Raw genomic sequence first — 20,354 nt, 5'->3', positions numbered from 1 at the left:
TGGTGTGAAAGCCAAAGCTTCTGCTGTCTCCTTGATTGTTTCTCCTCATACACAGAGACAAGGAGACCTATCACCACCATGGGGGGCAGGGGAGAAGCTTCAGGAATTATAATCCAGTTTGGAGTTCTTGGGGTGGTGGGTGGTTTGTGAAACAGGACTTGAACTCAGGTTTTCCTGATGCCTCTTAAATGGATTCGTCCTAGCAATTTGGTCACCCTTCCAGAGAGAGTGTTCAGAGGTGGTAACCTCCTGGTGTCTCATATGAATGAGTGAAGAATGAATAAATGGCATGAATGAACCAGTGAATTAACAAATACATGAATGAACGAAAAAGCATTTATTAAGTGCTCACCATGAGCCAAAAACTGTGAAAGTGCTGAGGGCACAAATACAAGAGCAGGCAGTCCTTGCCTACCCCTTAAGGAGCATCCACTCTAAAGCGGAGGGCACCCACACAGGGAAGGAGGAAGGAAGAGGTGTTAAGTTAGGGGCATGTGAATGGGGCCCCTGCAGTGTCAGTACTGATCTAGGTTTCTAGGCCTGGAACACAAAGAGGGGAAACTGGGGAGGCCCTCAGCGGCACCCACCTGCCTGGGGAAGCTGGGTGGGGAAGAAGTGGAGACACTCACATCTTAGGACGGCAGTGCCGTCCACCCCCTCCCCTCTAACCACTTCGGCCCCCAACGTTGTAATCTGCAGCCAGTTTCTCCCCTCTCTGGCCATCCTCCCTCCACACTGAATGACAGAGTCATCTTCTGAAGACACAGGCATAGCCTGCTCAAAACCTTCCATTGGCCTCTCAGGGCTCCCTCTCTTCTGCTCAGATTCAAAGCCTTCCCCAACCTGGTTCCCACCCACCCCACTTTTCATCGGTTCACCCACAGGACTTTCCAGACACAGGGGATTCCTTGCTGGTTCTGTAACTCCACGTGCTGTCTCCAGGCTTCACAATTTACACAAGCAATCTCCTTATTCCCAGGAAGAAATCTTCCTTCAATCGATCAACAAGCATTTATTAAGCCCTTACTTTTTGCCAGGCACTGGGGATAGGGACAAAGAAGGAAAAGCCTCCTGCTCTGAAGAAGCCTATGTTCCAACGAAGACAAAAATACATTCAGAATAAATAAAAATAAACACAAAGTAGTTAAATATGAGGCTGTTCAGGAGGGAGGACGGGCTTCCTGTTTTGTGTGAAGTGTGTTTTGGAGGAAACCTTTCTGTGGAGAAGGGTGTGCACTTCAGGCATGGGGAATGGGAGGGAGAGAAATGTAAAGACAGAAAGGGGAAGGAGAAAGTTCTGTGGAGCAAAGGAGAAAAGGCCAGTCACCCAAATCACAGGGTGTGGAAGGGGGAATAATTATGTCCAATGAGGCTGGAAAGACAGGCCAGGCTCCTCCTCCCCACCCCCACCCAACCCTGGCCCTGGGGAGAGAAGGGCAGGGGTAAATGGGATGAAATTGAAGACAAAGAAAATGGAGGCAGAAAGACAAAAGTTTCAGGAAAGAAAAAAAGTGAAAGAAATGAAAGAGAACAAGTGGGACCAGAAGAATTTTAAAAAAGGTTAGAAGAGCCAGATGGCTCCAAAGAGTTATACCAAAGGAATAGTGAACTTTAAGGACAGGAAAGGGGAGACCTCACAATCCATAGTTGGTGGAGCCCACAGAAGCTTGGGAGTCCCCATCCCGGCTCCTGCCGTATGGCCACTAAACTAGAGCACCCATGGGGTCCTGGGGCACTTGGAGAAGAAGAGGGGATTCCCTGATACCATGAGCTCAATCTCCCACAAAGGTGCCCTCCCAGCCTGCAGGGACAATCACTTCAGTTGCAGCACCTTATGTCAGTCACATTGAGAAAGGGGTCTTGACCAGGTACCAAACATCCCCTAGAGCCTGCAACACAATTCCCTACAAGGCCAAAGAGTCCAGTGGAAAGTAGGCTCGGCACGTGTGACCGAGGACTTCAGAGCCCCTCAAGTCCTCTGCGCAGTATTCAAGGGACAGGTATGTTGAGCAAGGAGGAGGGTAAAGAGATGAGACCTCAAGGTAACTGTCTTCAGTTTTCTCTGCAAAGAGGAGGTCTGGGAAGCTTGAGAAGAGGTCTGGGATAAGGTTCTGTGGAGCATGAGAGGGCACCAATCACGGAGGATTAAAGGGCTTCCTTGCTGCAGTGAGGGCCCACTTGAAGTTGGCCAAGGTGAGTTTTGAGTATCCAGAGTCAGCGGGATAGCGTGGCCTATTCAGTAGCTCATGAGGTGGACGGTAGAAGTTATCCTGGGCTGAGGCCAGTCAGGGGATGAGTGGTTATTGGACAAAGGGGATGAGGATTCAAGAGTAAAGGATGCAGAGCTGAAGGTTGAGATGGCCAAGCTAGGAAAGTGAAGTCAGAGCCTGATAAGGTCTTGAGGGGCTGGATAGCCCAGTAAGGGTGAACAAGTAACATCAGGTCACACAGAGGAATGTCAGAGGGTCCTAGTAAGGGCTAGGGTGTGACTGTCCCTGGGTGTGGGTAAAGTGGAGTGGAGGAGGTGGTCCTGGGATTTGAGAAGATGGAAAGATTGGGATCAGGGATTTTCAGGGCATATCTACAGGAATGCTGAAGCCATCCAGAATGAGGGCAGGAAGACCACAAGAGCCTCCCCTCTTCTTGAGAGTTTCCTAATCTGACATCTTTGGAAAGATTTCAGGGAATCCATAAACTTGGACAGGAAAAAAAAATCATCTTATATTCACCAATCTGTACCTGAAATCAAGCATTTCCTTCTCACAAGCATGTTTTTGTTGTTGTTCTAAGGGAGAATTCTAGTAGGGCAGCAGGGAGTTAACAGGAAGTTATACTGATGAAAAAATTTAAAAGAATCAATAAAAAAATTAAATTTTAAAACATAGCAGGGAATGAATTATTGGACCCATCTGCAGCTGTGGCCCTGGAAATGTTTTTAAAATTTAGGGCCATTCTTAATAGGATGGAAAATTCTTGTTGGTTACAACATTTCTTTTTTGTTGCTATAACATTGGACTGTATTTTTTTTTAAAGAAATTTGGAAAAAAAAAAGGGGGGAGCAGTTAGGTGGCACAGTGGATAGAGCACCAGCCCTGGAGTCAGGAGGACCTGAGTTCAAATCCGACCTCAGACACGTAACACTCATTAGCTGTGTGCCTCTGGGCAAGTCACTTAACCTCAACTGCCCTCACCTAAAAAAAAAAAAAGAAAAAGAAATTTGGTATGACGTCCTTACTCATGACTTTATTACATTCTTCTGTAGGGATTTCTTAATGACTCATGCCCTGGCAAAGAGTGAAATTTACTGCTCTAGTTGAAAGCCTTTCCATATTCAGTGCATTAATAGAGTTTCACGTCAGCAGTAATTCTATAGACTGACCTTCAGGTGAAGGTCTTCTCACACTCATTACAGTCATACCCTCAAGAATGGATTATCTGAGATCAGTTGGTTAACAAACATTTGCTAAGCACTTAGCATGGCCAGACACTGTGTTATGTGCTGGAAATACACAGGAGAGCAAAAACAGTCCTACCCTCAAGAGACTCACACTGTAACGAAGAAGACAATTTAAGTGGAGTCCTGAAAGAAGCCTGGGAAACTAAGAGATGGAGGTGAGGAGGTGAGGGTCTCCCAGCCACGCACAAAGCCATTGCAAAGGCTCAGACTGGAGATGAAGTGTCTTGAATGAGTGTCAGCAGGGAAGCCAGTGTTGCTGGATAGAAGTATAAGAAGCAAGTAAAGGTAGGAGACATGTCGTGAAGGGCTTTAAAAGTCAAACAGAAGATTTTGTATTTACTCTGCAAGTAACAGAGAGCCAATGGAATTCACTGAATAGGAGACAGGCATGGTGAGACCTACACTTTAGGAAAATTATTCCGGCAGCTGTTCAGAGGATGGACTAGAAGGAGGAAAGACTTGAGACCCCAGGCAGACCCACCAGCAGCTATTGCAATAATCTAGGTGTGAGGTGATGAGGACCTGAACCAGAGTGGTGGCCAAGATGGCGGCATATGGAAGAGATATTGGGAATGTAGAAAGGGCAAGTCTTGGCAACAGTGTGGACACGTGGGGCAAGAATAAGGAACTGAAGAGGACTCCAAAGCTACATGCCTAAGTGACTGGGAAGACAGTGTTGTCCTCAATAGTAATAAGGAAGTTCATCAGAGAGGAGAGCTGGGAAAAGGGGATAGGTGGAGACGAGTTCAGATTTGGACATGCTGAGTTTCAGGTGCCTACAGGACATCTGGTTTGAGATCTGGGTATCATCTGGGTAGAGATGATAATGGAACCCACTGGAACTGAAGAGATCATCCAGTGACAGAAAGAAGAGAGTCCAGGACAAAGCCTTGGCATCCAGTTGGTGGGTGTGACCCAGCCTGAGGAAACAGCGAAGAAGACTGAGAAAGAACAATTAGACAGGTAGAAGAACAAGGAGAGAACAGGGTCACAAAAACCTAGAAAGGAGTCTCCAGAAGGAAAAGGTGATCATCAGTGTGAAATGTAGGAGAGAGGTCAAGAAGGAAGAGAACTGAGAAAAGGCCATGAGAATTGGCAATTAACTTTGGGGAGTTCAATAAATCTCTGCTTGGGCAAAACGTCTTCTCCTCAGGTTTCTGCCTAGAAAGAATTCCCTCAGTTTATCAAGTTTGACATTGTTTCTCTCTTCAACAGGAACTGTCCATCATTCAGTAGGGTGTTTTTTCAAGAAAATGTAAGCTTCTTAAGGGAAGGAACTGTTACATTTTTGTGTCTGTATTCCCAGCAACTAGCAGAATGTCTGGTGTATGATAAAACTCTAAATATAAATATCTGTTGAAATGAGTCAGGATTCCCTGGCAGAAGTCACGACATTTATAAGGCTGTGTATTTGGAATCTGTATCCTTGGCATCTAGCACAGTACTTGGAACACAGCAAGTGGTTAATAAATGCTCATCGATTGACTGATCAACTGATATGGTTTCTCTGCAGTATGAATTTTCTGATGTCGAATGAGTTCTTCCCTCTGGGGAAAAGCTTTCTGGCATTCATGACATTCATAAGGTTTCTCTCCAGTATGAATTCTCTGGTGCCGAGTAAGCTTTCCACTCACACAGAAGGCCTTCCCACATTCATTACATTTATAAGGTTTCTCTCCAGTGTGAATTCTCTGATGAACAGTAAGGGTCCCACTCTCACGAAAGGCCTTCCCACATTCACGACATTCATAAGGTTTCTCTCCTGTATGAATTCTCTGATGTCGAGTAAGTTCTGTTCGCCAGCAAAAGGCCTTCCCACATTGATGACATTTATAAGGTTTTTCTCCAGTATGAATTCTCTGATGTTGAGTAAGCTGTGACCTTCGGCGGAAGGTCTTTCCACAGTCATCACACTCATAAGGTTTCTCTCCTGTATGGATTCTCTGATGTCGGGAAAACTGTATCTTCAGACGGAAGACCTTCCCACAGTCATGACATTCATAAGGTTTTTCTCCAGTGTGAATTGTCTGATGTTGAGTGAGAGCTGCCCTCCAGCGGAAGGTCTTCCCACATTCACTGCATTCATAAGGTTTCTCTCCAGTATGAATCGTCTGGTGTCGAGTAAGCTCCGTGCCCCTGCTAAAGGCCTTTCCACAATCAAGACATTCGTAAGGCTTTTCTCCTGTATGAATCCTCTGATGACGAGTAAAATCTGTGCTCCTCCTGAAAGCCTTGCCACAGTCATGACATTCATAAGGTTTCTCTCCAGTGTGAATTGTCTGATGTTGGGTGAGAGCTGCCCTCCAGCGGAAGGTCCCTCCACACTCACTACATTCATAAGGTTTCTCTCCAGTATGAATTCTCTGATGTCGAGTAAGCTCTGTGCTCCGGTAGAAGGACTTCCCACATTCGTAACATTTATATGGCTTCTCTCCAGTGTGAAGGATCTGATGTTGGGTAAGATGTTCGCTCACACGGAAGGCTTTCCCACACTCACTACATTTATAAGGCTTCTCTCCAGTGTGAATCCTCTTATGTACAGTAAGCATGCCACTCACACGGAAAGCCCTCCCACATTCGTGGCATTCATAAGGCTTCTCTCCAGTATGAATCCTCAGGTGTCGAGTCAAGGCTGCCCTCCGAGGGAAGACATTTCCACACTCGTGACATTCATAACACTTCTGCCCAATACAAGATCTGTGATGGGAAGGAATATGGGCAGTGAGTACAAGCTTTACCACATTCATTAGTTCATTAGGTAAATAGGTTCTATGCCTTGGGAGAAAGCCTTCAGACATTTATTATCTGTTTTTTTCTGGGGCTTCTCTTTATGGGGTATCAATCGACTTAGAGTAATTGATATCTGGGCTCCTTCTGAAGATTTCTCAATATTCTCCATATTTACAATGTTTTTCTCCAGAATAAGATCTATGAAAGGTAATAAGATTTAACTTAGAGCTGAAATGTTAACCACTTTCATGACACTATCCTGAAGCTCTTTGTGTGTGAGTAGCAACTATGAAGTCTTCTCTATTTGGAAAAGAAGACTGGTCCTGGAGTGAGCTTCCTCTAGGGTCACTATCCTCGTGGCCTCTCACTTCGTTGGGTGATTTTTACTTACCGAGAAGGTTCCTTCTTCTTGCTCTGCCGCTTCCCTAGCATAGCATCACATTCCCAGGATTCTCCCAAGCTGGAGACAAAGAGATCCTTCCTTCTGAGACTTTTCTGCAATGATAGTTCCACGGAAACATCCAAGTTTGGAACACAGTATGTGATTCCAGGATTAATTTCCCAATCTGAAAAGATATTTAAATATAAAACTTCACCCACCTGCCATATGCTTAGACCTGACACAGCCTCTCTAGAATGAAAAGAAAATTGCTAAAATTTAGTGGGTGTAAGCTCTTATTCTTTTTTTTTTTAATCAAATACTGCAGTACTGATTTAATCAGTATAAAACTGGAAGAGCTTTAGTTCTGTAATAACAATTGAAATTCGGGATAGGGCAAACTTTAAACAGCAGCCAGTAAAGAAGGGAGGGGAAAGGTAGTGGGACAGGTGAACAGGCACATTGGAACTGTGGGGACATGTAAAGCGACCACTGTCAAACCAGTGTAAGTTTCTTGGTTTCTCATGGAAAACATTTTATCCACCCATTTTTTCCTTCCAAACTTAAGTCCATCGAAGTCCAACACATTGTTTCTCAATTGTTTTTTTTTTTCTTGGTTTTCTTGGTGACAATACAACTGAATAGTAAGTTTACTACTTTTCCTGCCCACTGTGGAAAAAAATTAGATGATTTTCAAACACTTTCTTCAGCTCCACAATAAATTGCCGGTCACTCTTCTGCATTTCATCTCTGAACCAATCCTTCAATGCATCAATGGACTGTCGACTGATCTTGCTAACAAGAACGTCTGTAGCTTCAAAATGTCTTCCATACATTTTGGGAGACTCTCCGGCAATAGGTTCTATTTCGACACAGATTTCTTGGCCCTTTTTTGCAATATCCACTTGCTCATGGTTTACTTCAATACTTGTAACTATTCCAATCTCAACAGAATTTTTACTAGGTACACACGAGTGTGCCTTGTTTCACTTGGTCTGCTTCAACAATTACACCCATCACTATCGGATCTCATGAACTGAAAATGAATTGGGGGAGTATTTTCATTTCAAAGGGAAATACTGCAATATGTTTGAATTCTTCTTGCTTCTGTTTCTTATAGCCTTGCCTATATTTCGTAAAAACATCAGATAAACGGCAAATAATGTCTGCACTAGAAGTCCAGACTGCAAACTATCAGCCATTTCCTGAGCATCATGTTCAAGCCTCACATCACAGGCCAAGATTACTGCGTACTGAGGATCATACTCCAACAACACTGAAGCCTTCATAACATTTTTTTTTTATGAACAGGGCCTATGTTAATTCCGGCATTTGGTACTTCTGAAGTTTTTAAAAATCCAAGTAATGCCTCTAAAGAGCCCAACGTGGAAGCCTGAACATAGACACCTTTTTCTTCTAATTTGATAGCATTTAGGGTGTGTTTTAATTAGTGAATCAACTCATCTTTGCGAACTGGGACTTCGTCCTCTTTATGAGCCACTAGCAGTAGCAAACCAGCTAATGTTTTCTCCGGGTCTTTTCCAAGAATCTTTACACCTTGAGCAGCTTCTGCTTCTTTACACTTTTCACATTCATTCTTCACTCGCAGTTCCTTCATAGGAGGAGGTAACAGAAGACCTCTAATTGGACCTTCCACTCCAGGAACAATAACTGCATACCACCTGCTTCACCATCTTGTACATGAGTATGATGGAGCTTATCTAAAATTTTAGTCTTTCCTGTATCTATGTGTTCTAGTACACAGATAACAGGGGCTCTTAGGTTTTCTGTATTTCCATTTTTGCTATTTTCAAGTCTCTGTTTCTCAATTATCCTCTTGCTTTATCATAGGCCCATTCTTTTTTAGTTTAGTCATCATCTGAGTCATATTCTGACTCAGAGCTGAGTTCTTTGCTTTGTTTTTTGTCTATTAAAGGCTTTCCAGTATCTTTTCCATCACTTCCTCCTTCATCTTCCTCATCCTCACTCTCTTCCTCCTCCTCTTCCTCTTCTTCTTTGGGATTTTCTTTTACTTCAATATGCACAGTGTGTCTTTCTTTCTCTCTCTCTCTTCATCACTAGCCATTGCTCCCCAATCATGCAAACCAGTATCTTCCCTTTCTTCTTCCTCTTCTGGTTCTACAAGAGGCAGGGAATCCTCTTTTTCTGGAATAGCTTGTTCTGTAACTTCTACTGGAACACTCACTTGTATTGTTTCTTCTTTATTTTCTTGTTGTGGCTGTGGTTTTTTCCTCTTTTTACTTTCATATATTGGCCTCTTCTTTGGCACTTCAACACCCTGAGCTTGGGGAAGTTTAAGAGCAGCCTCAGCTCTAGCTCTGGCTTCTCTCTGGGATTTCGTTAAAAGCTTGCCTTCCTTTTTCAAGCGTTCTTTTCTTTTTGCTTCCTTCTTTCTCTCTTTTCTTGCTGCAATCATTCCTCTTCCTTACACATGGCTTCCAATTCTTCTAGTCATTGAATGCGTTCCTCCTCTTCTCTCTTCTGTCTTTCTTCTTCTTAAGTTTAGCTTCTGCATAGTTTAAGTTTAGCCAGGGCTTCCTGCATAGCTTTAATAGTGGCTTTGTTAGGACCTTTTTTCTTTCTTTCTCCTCCTTTTCTCCATTCTTTTTTCCCCCTATTTTTCTTCTTTTTGTCACTTTCATTATCATCAGCTTCTGTAGTTGTGAGAGTATCTCCCTTTTCTTCTGAGATAGGAGCTGCTCCAGCATCAAGACCCACTCTGGATTTCAAAGCATCTTCCTCTGGTTTCTTCTGAGTTTCTTTCTGCTTTGTTTGTTCTTTTTTTTTTTTTACCACTTTCAGACTCTTCTTTTTCTTTCAATTTTCTCAATTTTGCCTTTTCTTCATCTCTCTTTTTTCGTTCTCGCTCTTTTTTTTCTGCTTTATTTTGTGCCACTGTTTTTATTTTGAAAGAAGAGTCATCACCTTCATTCCTACTTTCAAACATGAAGAGCTGATTTGGTTTTCTGATTCTTTTTCTGTGCTTTTCTAGACTGAGAGAAGTCATCAGAGTCATCACCACTCCCACCTGATGAATCTGCTCTGGTCCGGGCTTTACCCTTTTTTAATGCTCTTCATCTTCTTTTGAACCACCTGCTTTTTTATTTGATTTCTGAGTTTCCCCTTTACCCTTCTTAGAAAGTTTACCAAAATTATCATCTTCACACCAGAAAGTGGTTCTATTTTTGTTCTGGAAGTCTTTTTTGATTTTGACTGTGTCTCCTCTGCTTCTTCACTATCATCATCCAAACTTTGTTTTTTGCCCTTCTGCCTTTTTTTTTTCTTTCTTGCTTGGAAGTACTGAATTCTTCTTTGTTTTCTGCTGCCTTTACAGCAGGAGTTTCTCGGTCAATCTTGACTCCCCGTGCTTCTGAAGATAACCCTTCAAGCCATTTCAGGATATCATCCTCATCAAAATCTTGGTTCTTCTCATCCTTTTTCTTTTTACCCTTTGACTTCTGAGGTTCTTGTTCCTTGGCAGCACCAGCTCCCTCTACTTCTGCAGCCAAGGCTTCAAGATCAGTATCATCCTTGGCACTGTCCTCATTCTTGTTCTTCTGCTTCTTCCCCATCACATGACAATGGCTTTCGTGACTCTAGTGCCTTCACTCAGGCCCTTACTGACCCCTGACCCCCAGCTGGCCCAGCTCTCTGTTCTTCCTCCACTGCTGCTGCTTCTCAGACCCGGCTCACCACAGACCCGAACATGGGGACAGGGCACATATGGTATCATAGGTGCTTATTCTTAACAACATCTTGTCAATTTCCACTCCCTCACTGGACCAAGAAGAGGAAGAAATTAATGTGCAGGCTGAAACACAAGAGACTTTTTGTAAATGTACACTGCAGCTTAGTGGTCAGAGCTATAAGCCATGCAAACTACAGGGCGAAGGGGGCAAGGGCTTGCTGCTTTTAAAACAACTGCTGAAAGCATTTGGAGGAATAGATCCAAGGCAGCTTCAGGCTACACAGCACAGGGTGCAGTGAACAGCTGATACCTCTGCACCTGAAACTGCAGACAGACTGGACTAGGGAGGACAGAGCTCCAGGAAAGGTGCTCAGGTGAGACCCAACCCCAGGCCTCCTCTTCCTCCCCTCCTCCTCATTCTCCTCTTCCTCCTCCTCCCCCCCTTGCTCCTCTCCCTCCTCCCATCCTCCTCCCATCCTCTTCCTCCTCCCCCTCCTCTCTTTCTCCTTCTCTTCCCTCTTCCAACCCTCTTCCTCCTCCTTCTCCTTCTCTTCCTCCTCTCCTCCTCCCCTCTTCCTCCTTCTCCTTCTCTTCCTCCTCTCCTCCTCCCCTCTTCCTCCTTCTCCTTTTCTTCCTCCTCCCCTCCTCCTCCCCTCTTCCTTTTCCTCCTCCCCTCCTCCTCCCCTCTTCCTCCTCCTCCTCCTCCTCCTTCTCTTCCTCCCCTCCTCCCCCCTCCTCCTCGTCCTCTCCTCCTTCTCCACTCTTCCTCCTTCTCCTTTTTTCCTCCTCTCCTCCTTCTCCCCTCTTCCTCCTTCTCCTTTTTCCTCCTCTCCTCCTTCTCCCCTCTTCCTCCTCCTCCTCCCCTCCTCCTCCCCCTCCCTTCTTCCTCCTTCTCCCCCTCCTCTCCTTCTCCTTCTCTTCCTCCCCCTCCTCCCCCCTCTTCCTCCTCCTGCCCCTCCTCCTCCCCTCTTTCCCCTCCTCCCCGCTTCCTTCTCCCTCTTCCTCCTCCCTCCTCCTCCTTCCCTCCTCCTCCTCCCCTCTTCCCCCTCCTTCCCTTTCCCTCCTCCCCTCTTCCTTCCCCCTCTTCCTCCCTCCTCCCTTCTTCCTTCCCCCCTTCCTCCTTCCATCCTCCCCCTCCTCCCTCTTCTCCTCCCATCCTCCCCCTCTCCCCTCTTCCTCCTCCCCTCTCCCCCCCCCTCCTCCCCTCCTCCTCCTCCCCTCTTCCCTCCTTCCCTCTCCCTCCTCCTCCTCCCCTCTTCCTCCTCCATCCTCCTCCTCTCCAGGCCTCAGGGCTCTGACAACAATCCCCTACCCAACATGGAGCAGGTGCTGAGGGCTGTCCCAGAAGCCAGGCATCACTAACTCACCTGGACAGCAGCGTACTGAGGCGTCTCCCTCAGGCAGCCACGGTGCTGCCCCTTGTTCCAACTGACAGATCACAGCAGGTTTGGACACAGCAAGTCCTGCCCAGTGAAAATGAGAAAATGTTGAGGACCCTAGTGAGAATGCTGAGCACTGAGCCTGGAGTCAGGAAGACCCAAGTTCAAATCCAGCCTCAGACACTGACTAGCTGTGTGACCCTGTGCTACTCACCAAAACAAACAAAAAAACCACAAAACTATTTGCCTCAGTTTCCCCAGCTGTAAAACGAGGATAATAATGGCATCAACCTCCCAGGCTTGTTGTGAAGATCCACTGAGATAATAACTGTTATGTGTTTAGCACAGTGCTGGGCACATTAAAACATTCACTATAATCAGTGTCATGAATTCAACCACAGCTTTTTTCGAGGGGGACAATGTGGGCACCCAAGGCCTTTAAGGATTCGCTCTACGACGTCCTTTAGAAGTGGGTGGATTTGGAGAAAGGAAGGAGAATGGAATGGCTTTCCTCTGCGGAATTATTACTGAATTATTATTCACTATGCATAGCACCCCAGAAGGGATCAGAAATTCTGAACTGTTGAAAGGCCTCTCCTCATGGGAAGAGGCACCCCAAACCACCAGGCCCCAGGCAAGGTGCTGAAGAGAGCAGGACAAAGAAGCCCTGCTCTCCAGGAGCTCACACTATAGCAGGGAGGCAGCAATGACATATTAAAAATATTCAAAGAATAAATAAAAAGTGAATCAATACAAACATATACAGAGCAGCGAAATCCAAGGGGTTTGGGAGGAAGGGAAGCAGCAGTTGGTGGGGGTGGGAATCAGGAAAGGCTTCGTCTTGAAGGAAGAATGGGGCTCTGTGAAGTAGAGACAAGGAGGGAGGGCATGCCAGGCACTGGGGACGGCCAGTGCAAAGGCACGGAGATGGGAAATGGGGTGGTGTGTGAGGAACAGGGAGAAGGCCAGGCTGGTGGGATGGCAGGGTACAGGAAGGGAAGTGGGTCCAATGAGGCTGGAAAGCCTGGCTGGGGCCAGGTGGAGGGGCTTTAAAAGAGGTTTCTTCTCAGATCAGGAATCTCTGGCCACTGTACCCCAAACAACGTGACCCACAATTTTCTAAAGGAGAAAGAAAAGTCCCTCCATGAAGCAGACCCCAAGCCAGACAGGAAGGCAGTCCTCACTTACCCAGACAGGCCAGGTTCAAATAGTTCTCCAGCATCACATCCCTATAGAGCTCCTTCTGAGATGGGGCTAGGCATCCCCACTCCTCCGGGGTGAAGTCCACGGCCACATCTCTGAATCTCACCAATCCCTGAAAAACCCAAAGTGCCTGTGCTGACCTGGGGACCACACCTCCCAGGAGCCTTGGCAGGGAGGTGAAGCTCAAAGAAGGCAGGGCCTGCTCCTCACACGGGTGGGGCAACCTGCAGCTTTCAAATGTCTGCCCATCCCCAGGAGGCCTTGGTCTGGGAGAGATTGTGAGGCCTCCCCCCCGCCCCGTCCCCCCTGCCCCCCCCCATACACACACACCCATCCCTGGGTTAGAGGCAGCATGTCACTGGGACTCAGAAGGTATGAAATCCAGCTGTGACTCTGCTCCTCTGACTGTGGACATGCTACTTCTCTCTCTGGCCTCCGACTCCCTAAAGGCCCAGTCTAAACCTGGGATCCTGTGGGCTTCGGAGCCTCAGACTTTTACCGCACTGTGTGATTCACCGAATGCTTTCTTCACAGCAAATCTGTCGGCCCAGTGACACAAAAATCAATTATCCCCATTTTACTGACAAGGAACCAGAATCTAGGAGAGGCTGGGCAGCCTGCATGAGCCTCCTCACTTGTGAGCCTGCACTTGGCTCCTGGCCCAGAGGCTCTGCTCAGGCTTTGCACCCCAGGCCCTGCCTTCAGAATCCTGAACTCCAAGGGCTTGGGGTTTGAGATCATCAAACCATATCTGGTAATGAGACGCATGCCATAACACCGGCCACTGAAAGCATTCACCTCCCACTAGAAATGCTAAGGCAATCCCTCTCCATGACTAATTAAAGCCCGATCTCTCACAATTTCTCCATAAAGGCTCCATTTCTCAGAAACTGAAGTGAGCTGACTACAGAATCCCAGTGCACCCTCATCCCTCTGCCTCCAACTCACTGCTCACACAACCACTCTGGCCAGCCCCTGGCAGAGTCCACCAAGAGGGCCTAGATGCTGTGCCCCCTGCCCAGTGCTTGCACTGGGCTCTAGGGGTCCTAGAGGGCTGGCATGGCCATCCACACAAGGCCAACGGGGGCCGTCATCTCTATGGGACAGAACAGCCAATGGGCTGAGCGGGCCGTCACCCGTCAGGTCTTACAGCCAGGACGTGGGGCTCATTTGTCACAAAAATCTTCACAGACCTTGGCTAGCTTCTTTTGCTGGGTTTTGTCCTTTCCTTTCATCCCCTTGGAAGCCCTCAGATGCTTGGCTTCATCAGTGATGAATCTTTACCCATTATTCATGCACCTGGCCCATCTTTATTTGAAGTGCTTTCACCCTGTGAGGTGGCCCTGCTTATAATCCGCCAACCTTCCAACCCTCCAAGCTTCTGTAAATAAGTTTACACTTGAAGCCGAGGTTGTCTTTGGGAGCCCTTGGGTGAGTGGCCATTGCCCCAGATCTCTCTGCCCCTTCTCAGCACTGGACGGGGTCTCCCCACCTTGACTCTCATACTCTTCTGAGGCATCTGCAGTCCCGACCTCCCATCACTCACCTGAAGCTCCTCCCTGCAAAAGTACCAGTGAAATCCCCTTCCCCCGCCCCCACCAGAACCAACAGCTGTTCCTCGGCCCTCATCCTTAACCTCTCTGTGGCCTCTGACATTGTTGGTCACTCTCTCCTCTGGAGACCCTCTCTTCTAGGATTCAGGACACCCTTATCTCCCGTCCTCCTCCCTGTCTGACCACGTCTTCTCAGTCTGCTTCACTGGATCATCATTCATGTCACCCCCCACTAACCCTGGTGGTACCCTAAGACTCTGTCCATTTCCTCTTTTCCCACAGGGGTGTCTGGATTCAGTTGCCATCTCTTTGCTGATCTATCTCTCCAACCCCACCCTCTCTCCTGACCTCTGGGCTCCCATCTCCAACTGTCTACTGGGCCATCTACCCATGGCTGGTACACACGCTTTCCTCTCCATTCACACAGTCAGCACTGAGTTCAGCCCCGCAGGACACTGCCAAAGCAAGGCATACAGAAAGCACTTAATAAGTACACACTTGCTCCACGGTTCTGTGCAGAGGCCACGGCTCCATAAATCTTCAAGCAGGGGGTGACGATCAGCTTTTTTCTTACAAGATGTCTTTGGTTTTCTTCAGTCAACAAGCACTTATTAAGCACCAACTGTGTGCCAGGCACTGTGCTGTGTTGAGCACTGAAGACACAAAAAAAGGCAGCAGGCCGTCCCTGCCCTCAAAGAGCTCACAGTCTAACTGGGGAGTCCAACAGCCACGTACGTACACACGTACAAGACTGGCCAGGATAACGCTGGAGACGTGACCTAGAATTCAGAAGGAAGGAGAAAGGCTTCTGGTCAAAGAGGGGATCGGAGCTAAAAGGAAGCCAGCAGAGAAGGATGTGGGCCAGCCAGGGAAATGGCTGCTGCTGGCGGTGGAGGGTCGTATGCAGGGGACACCTAGGAGGATCCAGAGAGGACATGGGAGGGCAGGAAGGTGTCAGGGGACTGGAGAGGAAGGCAGGGGCTGGGTGGCGAAGGGCTTTAAAACCCAGACCGATGCTGGAGGTGATCGAGAGCCACAGGAGTGCACAGACCAAAGACTGGTGACACGGTCAGACCCGAGCTTGAGGAAGATCAGTCTGGCAGCTGAGGGGACGAAGGGCTGAAGGGAGGCAGGGCCTCTGACCAGCAGGTGCAAAAAGAGGAGGAGCAGCAGCAGTGTGGAACCGGCAAGCCCTGGCAATCTGCTGGACACCCGGCCAGGGAGATGCAACAGATGGAGAGACAGTGGGGAGTCGAGAATCACACCTTGGCTGGAAGCCTAGCACCTGGGAGGACGCTGGAGGGAAGGGGGAAAGAGCGAATTCCGTTTGGGACAGGAAGAGTCTACAGGATGTCCAGTCCGAGCAGCCCAATCAGAAGCTCAAGATGCGAGAGCGGAGGTCCAGAGAGAGAGAAGGGGATTTGGAAAGCACCGGCTGAGAGACGGTAACAAAGCCACGGGAGCTGATGAGATCACGTATGACAGGGGGAGGAGAAGAGGGCCCAGGGCAGAGAAGAGTGAACACCCAGGACAGGGAAGGAGATCCCGGAGAAGAGACTGAGCAGGAAGAGAACAGGACAGAAGCTAGGAGAAGAGCATGTGAAGGAGGAGAGGGTCATCAGCCAGCCAGTTGGCAAACACATATTCCTCACTTGCTACATGCTAGGCACTGAGCTGAGCACCAGAGATACTGCAGACAAAAAAGGCATCATACCCAGCTTTGTACTGGGCACACTGTGGACCTGGATTCCCTGACCAAGACTGAGTATATCGGACAAATGAGAAGAGCTGGGTTCAAATCCTGGTGCTCCTGCTCACTACAGACAAGTGTGGCCCCTGACAAGTCATCGAATGTCTCTGGGCCTCAGTTTCTCCCTTTGTAAAATGAGGGGCTGGGGGACACTGAGGCCCCTCCCTCTTGGGTAAAACTCAGAATTTGGTCCCAATGATTTGAGGGCCTTTCCAGCTCTAACTCTGTAGCCCACTCTTCATCTTCTGGGGACAAGACACGGCCCAGAGACAGATGTGCACCCCAAGGGCCAACAGGAGACGCTGACTCACCTGCTTCTTCAGGAGCCCCAAGGCCATCCTGGCTGGTGCACGGCTCGCTCCTCACAGGGAAGGATGGAGACCTCGGCGGGCAGCAGAGCTGGGGAGAGGCAGAACAGGAGGATGCCAGCAGCCTGAGCCAGGGCAGGACACAGACCCTTCCCACCAAGTCACCGGGACCAGGACGGACCTGGCACTCCTCATAACATCTGCGCTGGGGTCTCCACAACCCCGAGTTCTTAGCAAGCTGGACAAGTTACTGAGCCCCTGCCTGCCAGTAAAACAACTGCCTCCCAAGGCCGTTGTGAGATCAAATGAGGTCATATTTGTAAAGTGCTTACACAGTGCCTGGCACATAAATCTTAGCTAGTTAGTATTATTGTTGTTGTTTTTCTCTGCCAGGCCATCCTTCTTCTGGGGAAAGCAAATGCACCAGAACTGCCTGCCATGAACTACCTTCATGCACACTAAATTATTAATATAGCTAATATAGATAGCTCTGTTACTAACCACGTTGGCTGTCAGTCATCGCCTCAGCCAGTCCACTGTTCCCCCACCTCCCCAAAGGGGGCAGCAACTCTGACACCTGCCAGAGGTGGGACCTGCCCTGTATGAAGGGAACCCTGAGGACGTCATGTTGGGAGCTGTTCTGCCTCTTTCCCCCCCCAGATGGGGCGGACGGCAGCATCAGCCCTCCTGGGGCCTCCTTCGGCATGGGCTCTCTCCTTGTCCTTTCCTTAGCGTGGATGCTGGCTGGACTTACCACATGGTCATTCATCGGCAGAGGCCTCGGCCACCAAACACAGGAGCTGACGGGCATAGGAGGAACCATGCAAATCACTTTCCCATTTTTTAAGTCTTGAACTCAGAGAGACTTGGCTCAAAGTGCTGCAGCAGGCGGCCCTCAATCAGTTCTGTACAAGGTCATGTTAGACACTAAAGAAGAGAGACATAAAAGAAGAAAAGTCCCTATTACAATGTACAGAGATTGAGTCAATACAAAGAAGCCTGAGGAACAAAAGCACTGACCGTGCCCACAAGATGCAACACTCATTGCTGTTAAAAACACGAGAAAATACAGGGATTAATAGGCCTCTCCTGAAGAAGGAATTTAATTAGCAAATGAGTTAATACGTGTAAAGTACTTTTCAACCCTTAAAGCACTAAATTAACATTGGTCATTCTTGCCATCCTCATGTAAATGATATCTATCAAAAACCAAGACCCAGTATTACAAGTCGTAGGGATAAACTAGAGCCCTTTCCAGTAAGATCAGCGGCAAAGGAAGGCTGTCCACTCCCACCACCACTATCTGAGGCGGGAACAGGACTCTCTGGCTCACTCTGCTCTGAAACTGCTCCCTGCTTGGTTTGAACACCCTCTCTCCTTTTCCTGCCTCCTTTCGTGTGCTGTTCTGGGGGGGAGGGGGCATTTGATTATAAGTCCTTGAGGGCAGAGTCTGGTTTTCTTTTTATTAATTGCATCCCCAGGGCTAAGTACAGTGCCTGGCACATAGCAGGTGCTTAATAACGGTTTACTAGATTGATACAGGGATAGAAATGCTGGTTATAGGCGCAGGACAAAAAAAATTGAGAAAATAAGCATAGCAAGGAAGAAAGAAATTCATGGCTTTCTGCAAGTGATATCTTCATTTACTTAAAAACCCTACATGGGGCAGCTAGGTGGCACAGTGGATAGAGCACTGGCCCGAGAGTCAGGAGGACCTGAGTTCAAATCTGACTTCAGAAACATAACACTTATTAGAGGTGTGACTCTGCGCAAGTCACTTAAAGTTGAGGGCCAATCTTAAGAGTCTGATAAGGGTTTAAGATCCAAGGCAGAGTTTGACCTCTGTCAGGCTTTCACCCAAAGGGCTCGGGGATTAAGTGGTACGGCTCCCCAAATTCCTTCCTGATAAAGAGGTCTCTGAGATATCCCTTCTCTCTCTCTGAACCTTAGATTTACGTATTTACTCCTCTATGCAGGTGGCGCCAAGGCGCCTGGGAAAACCTTGGAATCTACAGCCCAATCTAGGAACCCTGATAAGGAGGAAATTCATGATTGTTACATCCTCAGCAGATGTTCTGGGGAGTATCTCATGGGGAGGACTCTTTGAAGTTAGGCGAGATCTTCCCTATATATTCTGTGCCCTCAGATGAATAAACTGAGTCAGTAATTCTACTCCGCCTGGCCCATGTCATAAGTTATTTCAAGCCTCTCTGTTCGGTGTACAATCTGGTTGCGGGCAACACATTGGCGCGTCGAACAGTGACTAAAAGTCAGAGGGAGGTCGGTTCCTTGAACGCTGCGGAGGAAGAAATCCTTGCTGGTCACTACGCCAGGAAACAAGGTCCTGAAGTGGCTCAACGCCGCGGTACTAAGGTAAAAAGGAACGAGGGTCATTACAGGTTTCCCCATAGAAATAATAGGATTATGAGGGGGCGAAATCACCAGGCTTACGTGGGAGATTAAAAAAAAATTGATTAGAAAAAAGTTTAGAAACAGGCTCGGTATTTAGAGCATAAGATATAGTGTCGCTTTGGAAAGGCCCACATATATACTTTCGATCTTAAGAGGCGCCCTTAAGATCAAAAGTATGGGTCAAGTACAAAGTGGAAAAAGAGATAGAGAGTATTACCTAAGATTACTAAAGAAAATAGTGAAAGAAAAAGGTTTAGTTATTCCAAACAGTCAGTTACAGGAATTTTTAGAAGTTATAGAAAAATGCTGCCCATGGTTTCCACCAGAAGGGACAATTGATTTAGAGAAATGGGAGATTGTAGGCAAGCAACTAAGAGAATATTACAGAGAAGAGGGCCCTGGTGCATTCTCGATTGCTACCTTTTTAATGTGGAATGTGCTAAAAATATGTCTTACGCCCCGGATAAAGTACTAGTGGCTGAGAAAGTGATACGGGCAGATAAGGGGGTAGGAACAGATGAGGAAGAAGAAATGCATAAAGCCTTTGAGGAACAATTGAGCATAGTTGAAGAGGAGAGGGAAGATGTGTATTCTGTTATACAACAGAGAAATGTGCATTCCCCTAAGCAACAGAAAGATGTGTATTTACCTTCAGTTAAACAACAGCCTGGGAGAAAGTTAATTTGTAAGGGCTTGTTAGAAGAGACAATACAAAGGGCAGAAAGCAGAGGGGAAGAAGTGCCTATGGACTTAAAATTAGCTATCCCAAAAAGCATGATGTTTCCACTATATGAAGAAGAGAATCCAGATAATCCTGGACAGATGATTAGGGAACATAGGAATTTTGAATTCAAAGTTTTAAGAGAATTAAAACAAGCCTCAGTACAATATGGGCCAAACAGTCCCTATGTACAAACTTTATTAGATTCAATAGCTAATACAGCCATGGCCCCATATGATTGGTATTCATTAGCAAAAACATGTTTGGATTATCTAATATGGAAATCAGAATTTATTGAGCAATGCCAAGAGCAGGCAGGATACAATACAAGAACATTGATTCCTGTTTCTTTGGAGCAGCTCACAGGGACAGGAATGTTTACTGCACTGCAGCAACAGCTAGATTATCCACTTGTAGCATATGAACAAATTACGAAAGCTGCACAGGTGGCATGGTTAAAGGTTCCTGGGAAACAAGATAGGGGAGCCTCGTATACTCAGATAAAGCAAGGCCCCCAAGAAACTTTCCCAGATTTTGTAGCCCGACTTACGCAAGCCATACAAAGGAGCATTTCTGATTCAAAAGCAGCTGAAATACTCCTTCAAAAATTGGCCTGTGAAAATGCTAATGCTGATTGTAAAAAAGCCTTACAAGGCGGCAAGTCCAACATGGATATTACAGAAATGATTCAGCGGTGTGAGAGTGTAGGGACCACGCAATTTCAGGTACAGGCTATGGCAGCAGCCCAAGCAG

General features: G+C 47.2%; 1 protein-coding gene and 1 pseudogene across 1 annotated transcript in view; both read right to left on the bottom strand.

Annotated features, from left to right (window-relative positions):
• Positions 1–318: 318 nt before the first annotated feature.
• LOC110219925 (uncharacterized) overlaps positions 319–20,354 on the bottom strand; it is a 29,285-nt gene continuing 9,249 nt past the window's right edge. Inside the window, exons 2-7 of the mRNA XM_021003672.2 lie at positions 17,223–17,395; positions 16,472–16,559; positions 12,843–12,969; positions 11,643–11,738; positions 6,579–6,753; positions 319–6,154 (exon numbers count right to left, since the gene is read on the bottom strand). Coding sequence (XP_020859331.1) covers positions 4,921–6,154; positions 6,579–6,753; positions 11,643–11,738; positions 12,843–12,969; positions 16,472–16,498 — 1,659 coding nt within the window. The 5' untranslated portion in view covers positions 16,499–16,559; positions 17,223–17,395 and the 3' untranslated portion in view covers positions 319–4,920. The remainder of the gene's footprint in view (positions 6,155–6,578; positions 6,754–11,642; positions 11,739–12,842; positions 12,970–16,471; positions 16,560–17,222; positions 17,396–20,354) is intronic.
• Positions 6,932–10,159, bottom strand: LOC144454304 (eukaryotic translation initiation factor 5B pseudogene; annotated as a pseudogene).

The sequence above is a fragment of the Phascolarctos cinereus genome, unplaced genomic scaffold (genome assembly GCF_003287225.1).
Source record: "Phascolarctos cinereus isolate Bilbo 61053 unplaced genomic scaffold, phaCin_HiC Scaffold_726;HRSCAF=1367, whole genome shotgun sequence".
Lineage (NCBI taxonomy): Eukaryota > Metazoa > Chordata > Mammalia > Diprotodontia > Phascolarctidae > Phascolarctos > Phascolarctos cinereus.
Note: the sequence above shows the minus strand (reverse complement) of the source record. Positions and strands in the feature narration are given on the sequence as shown.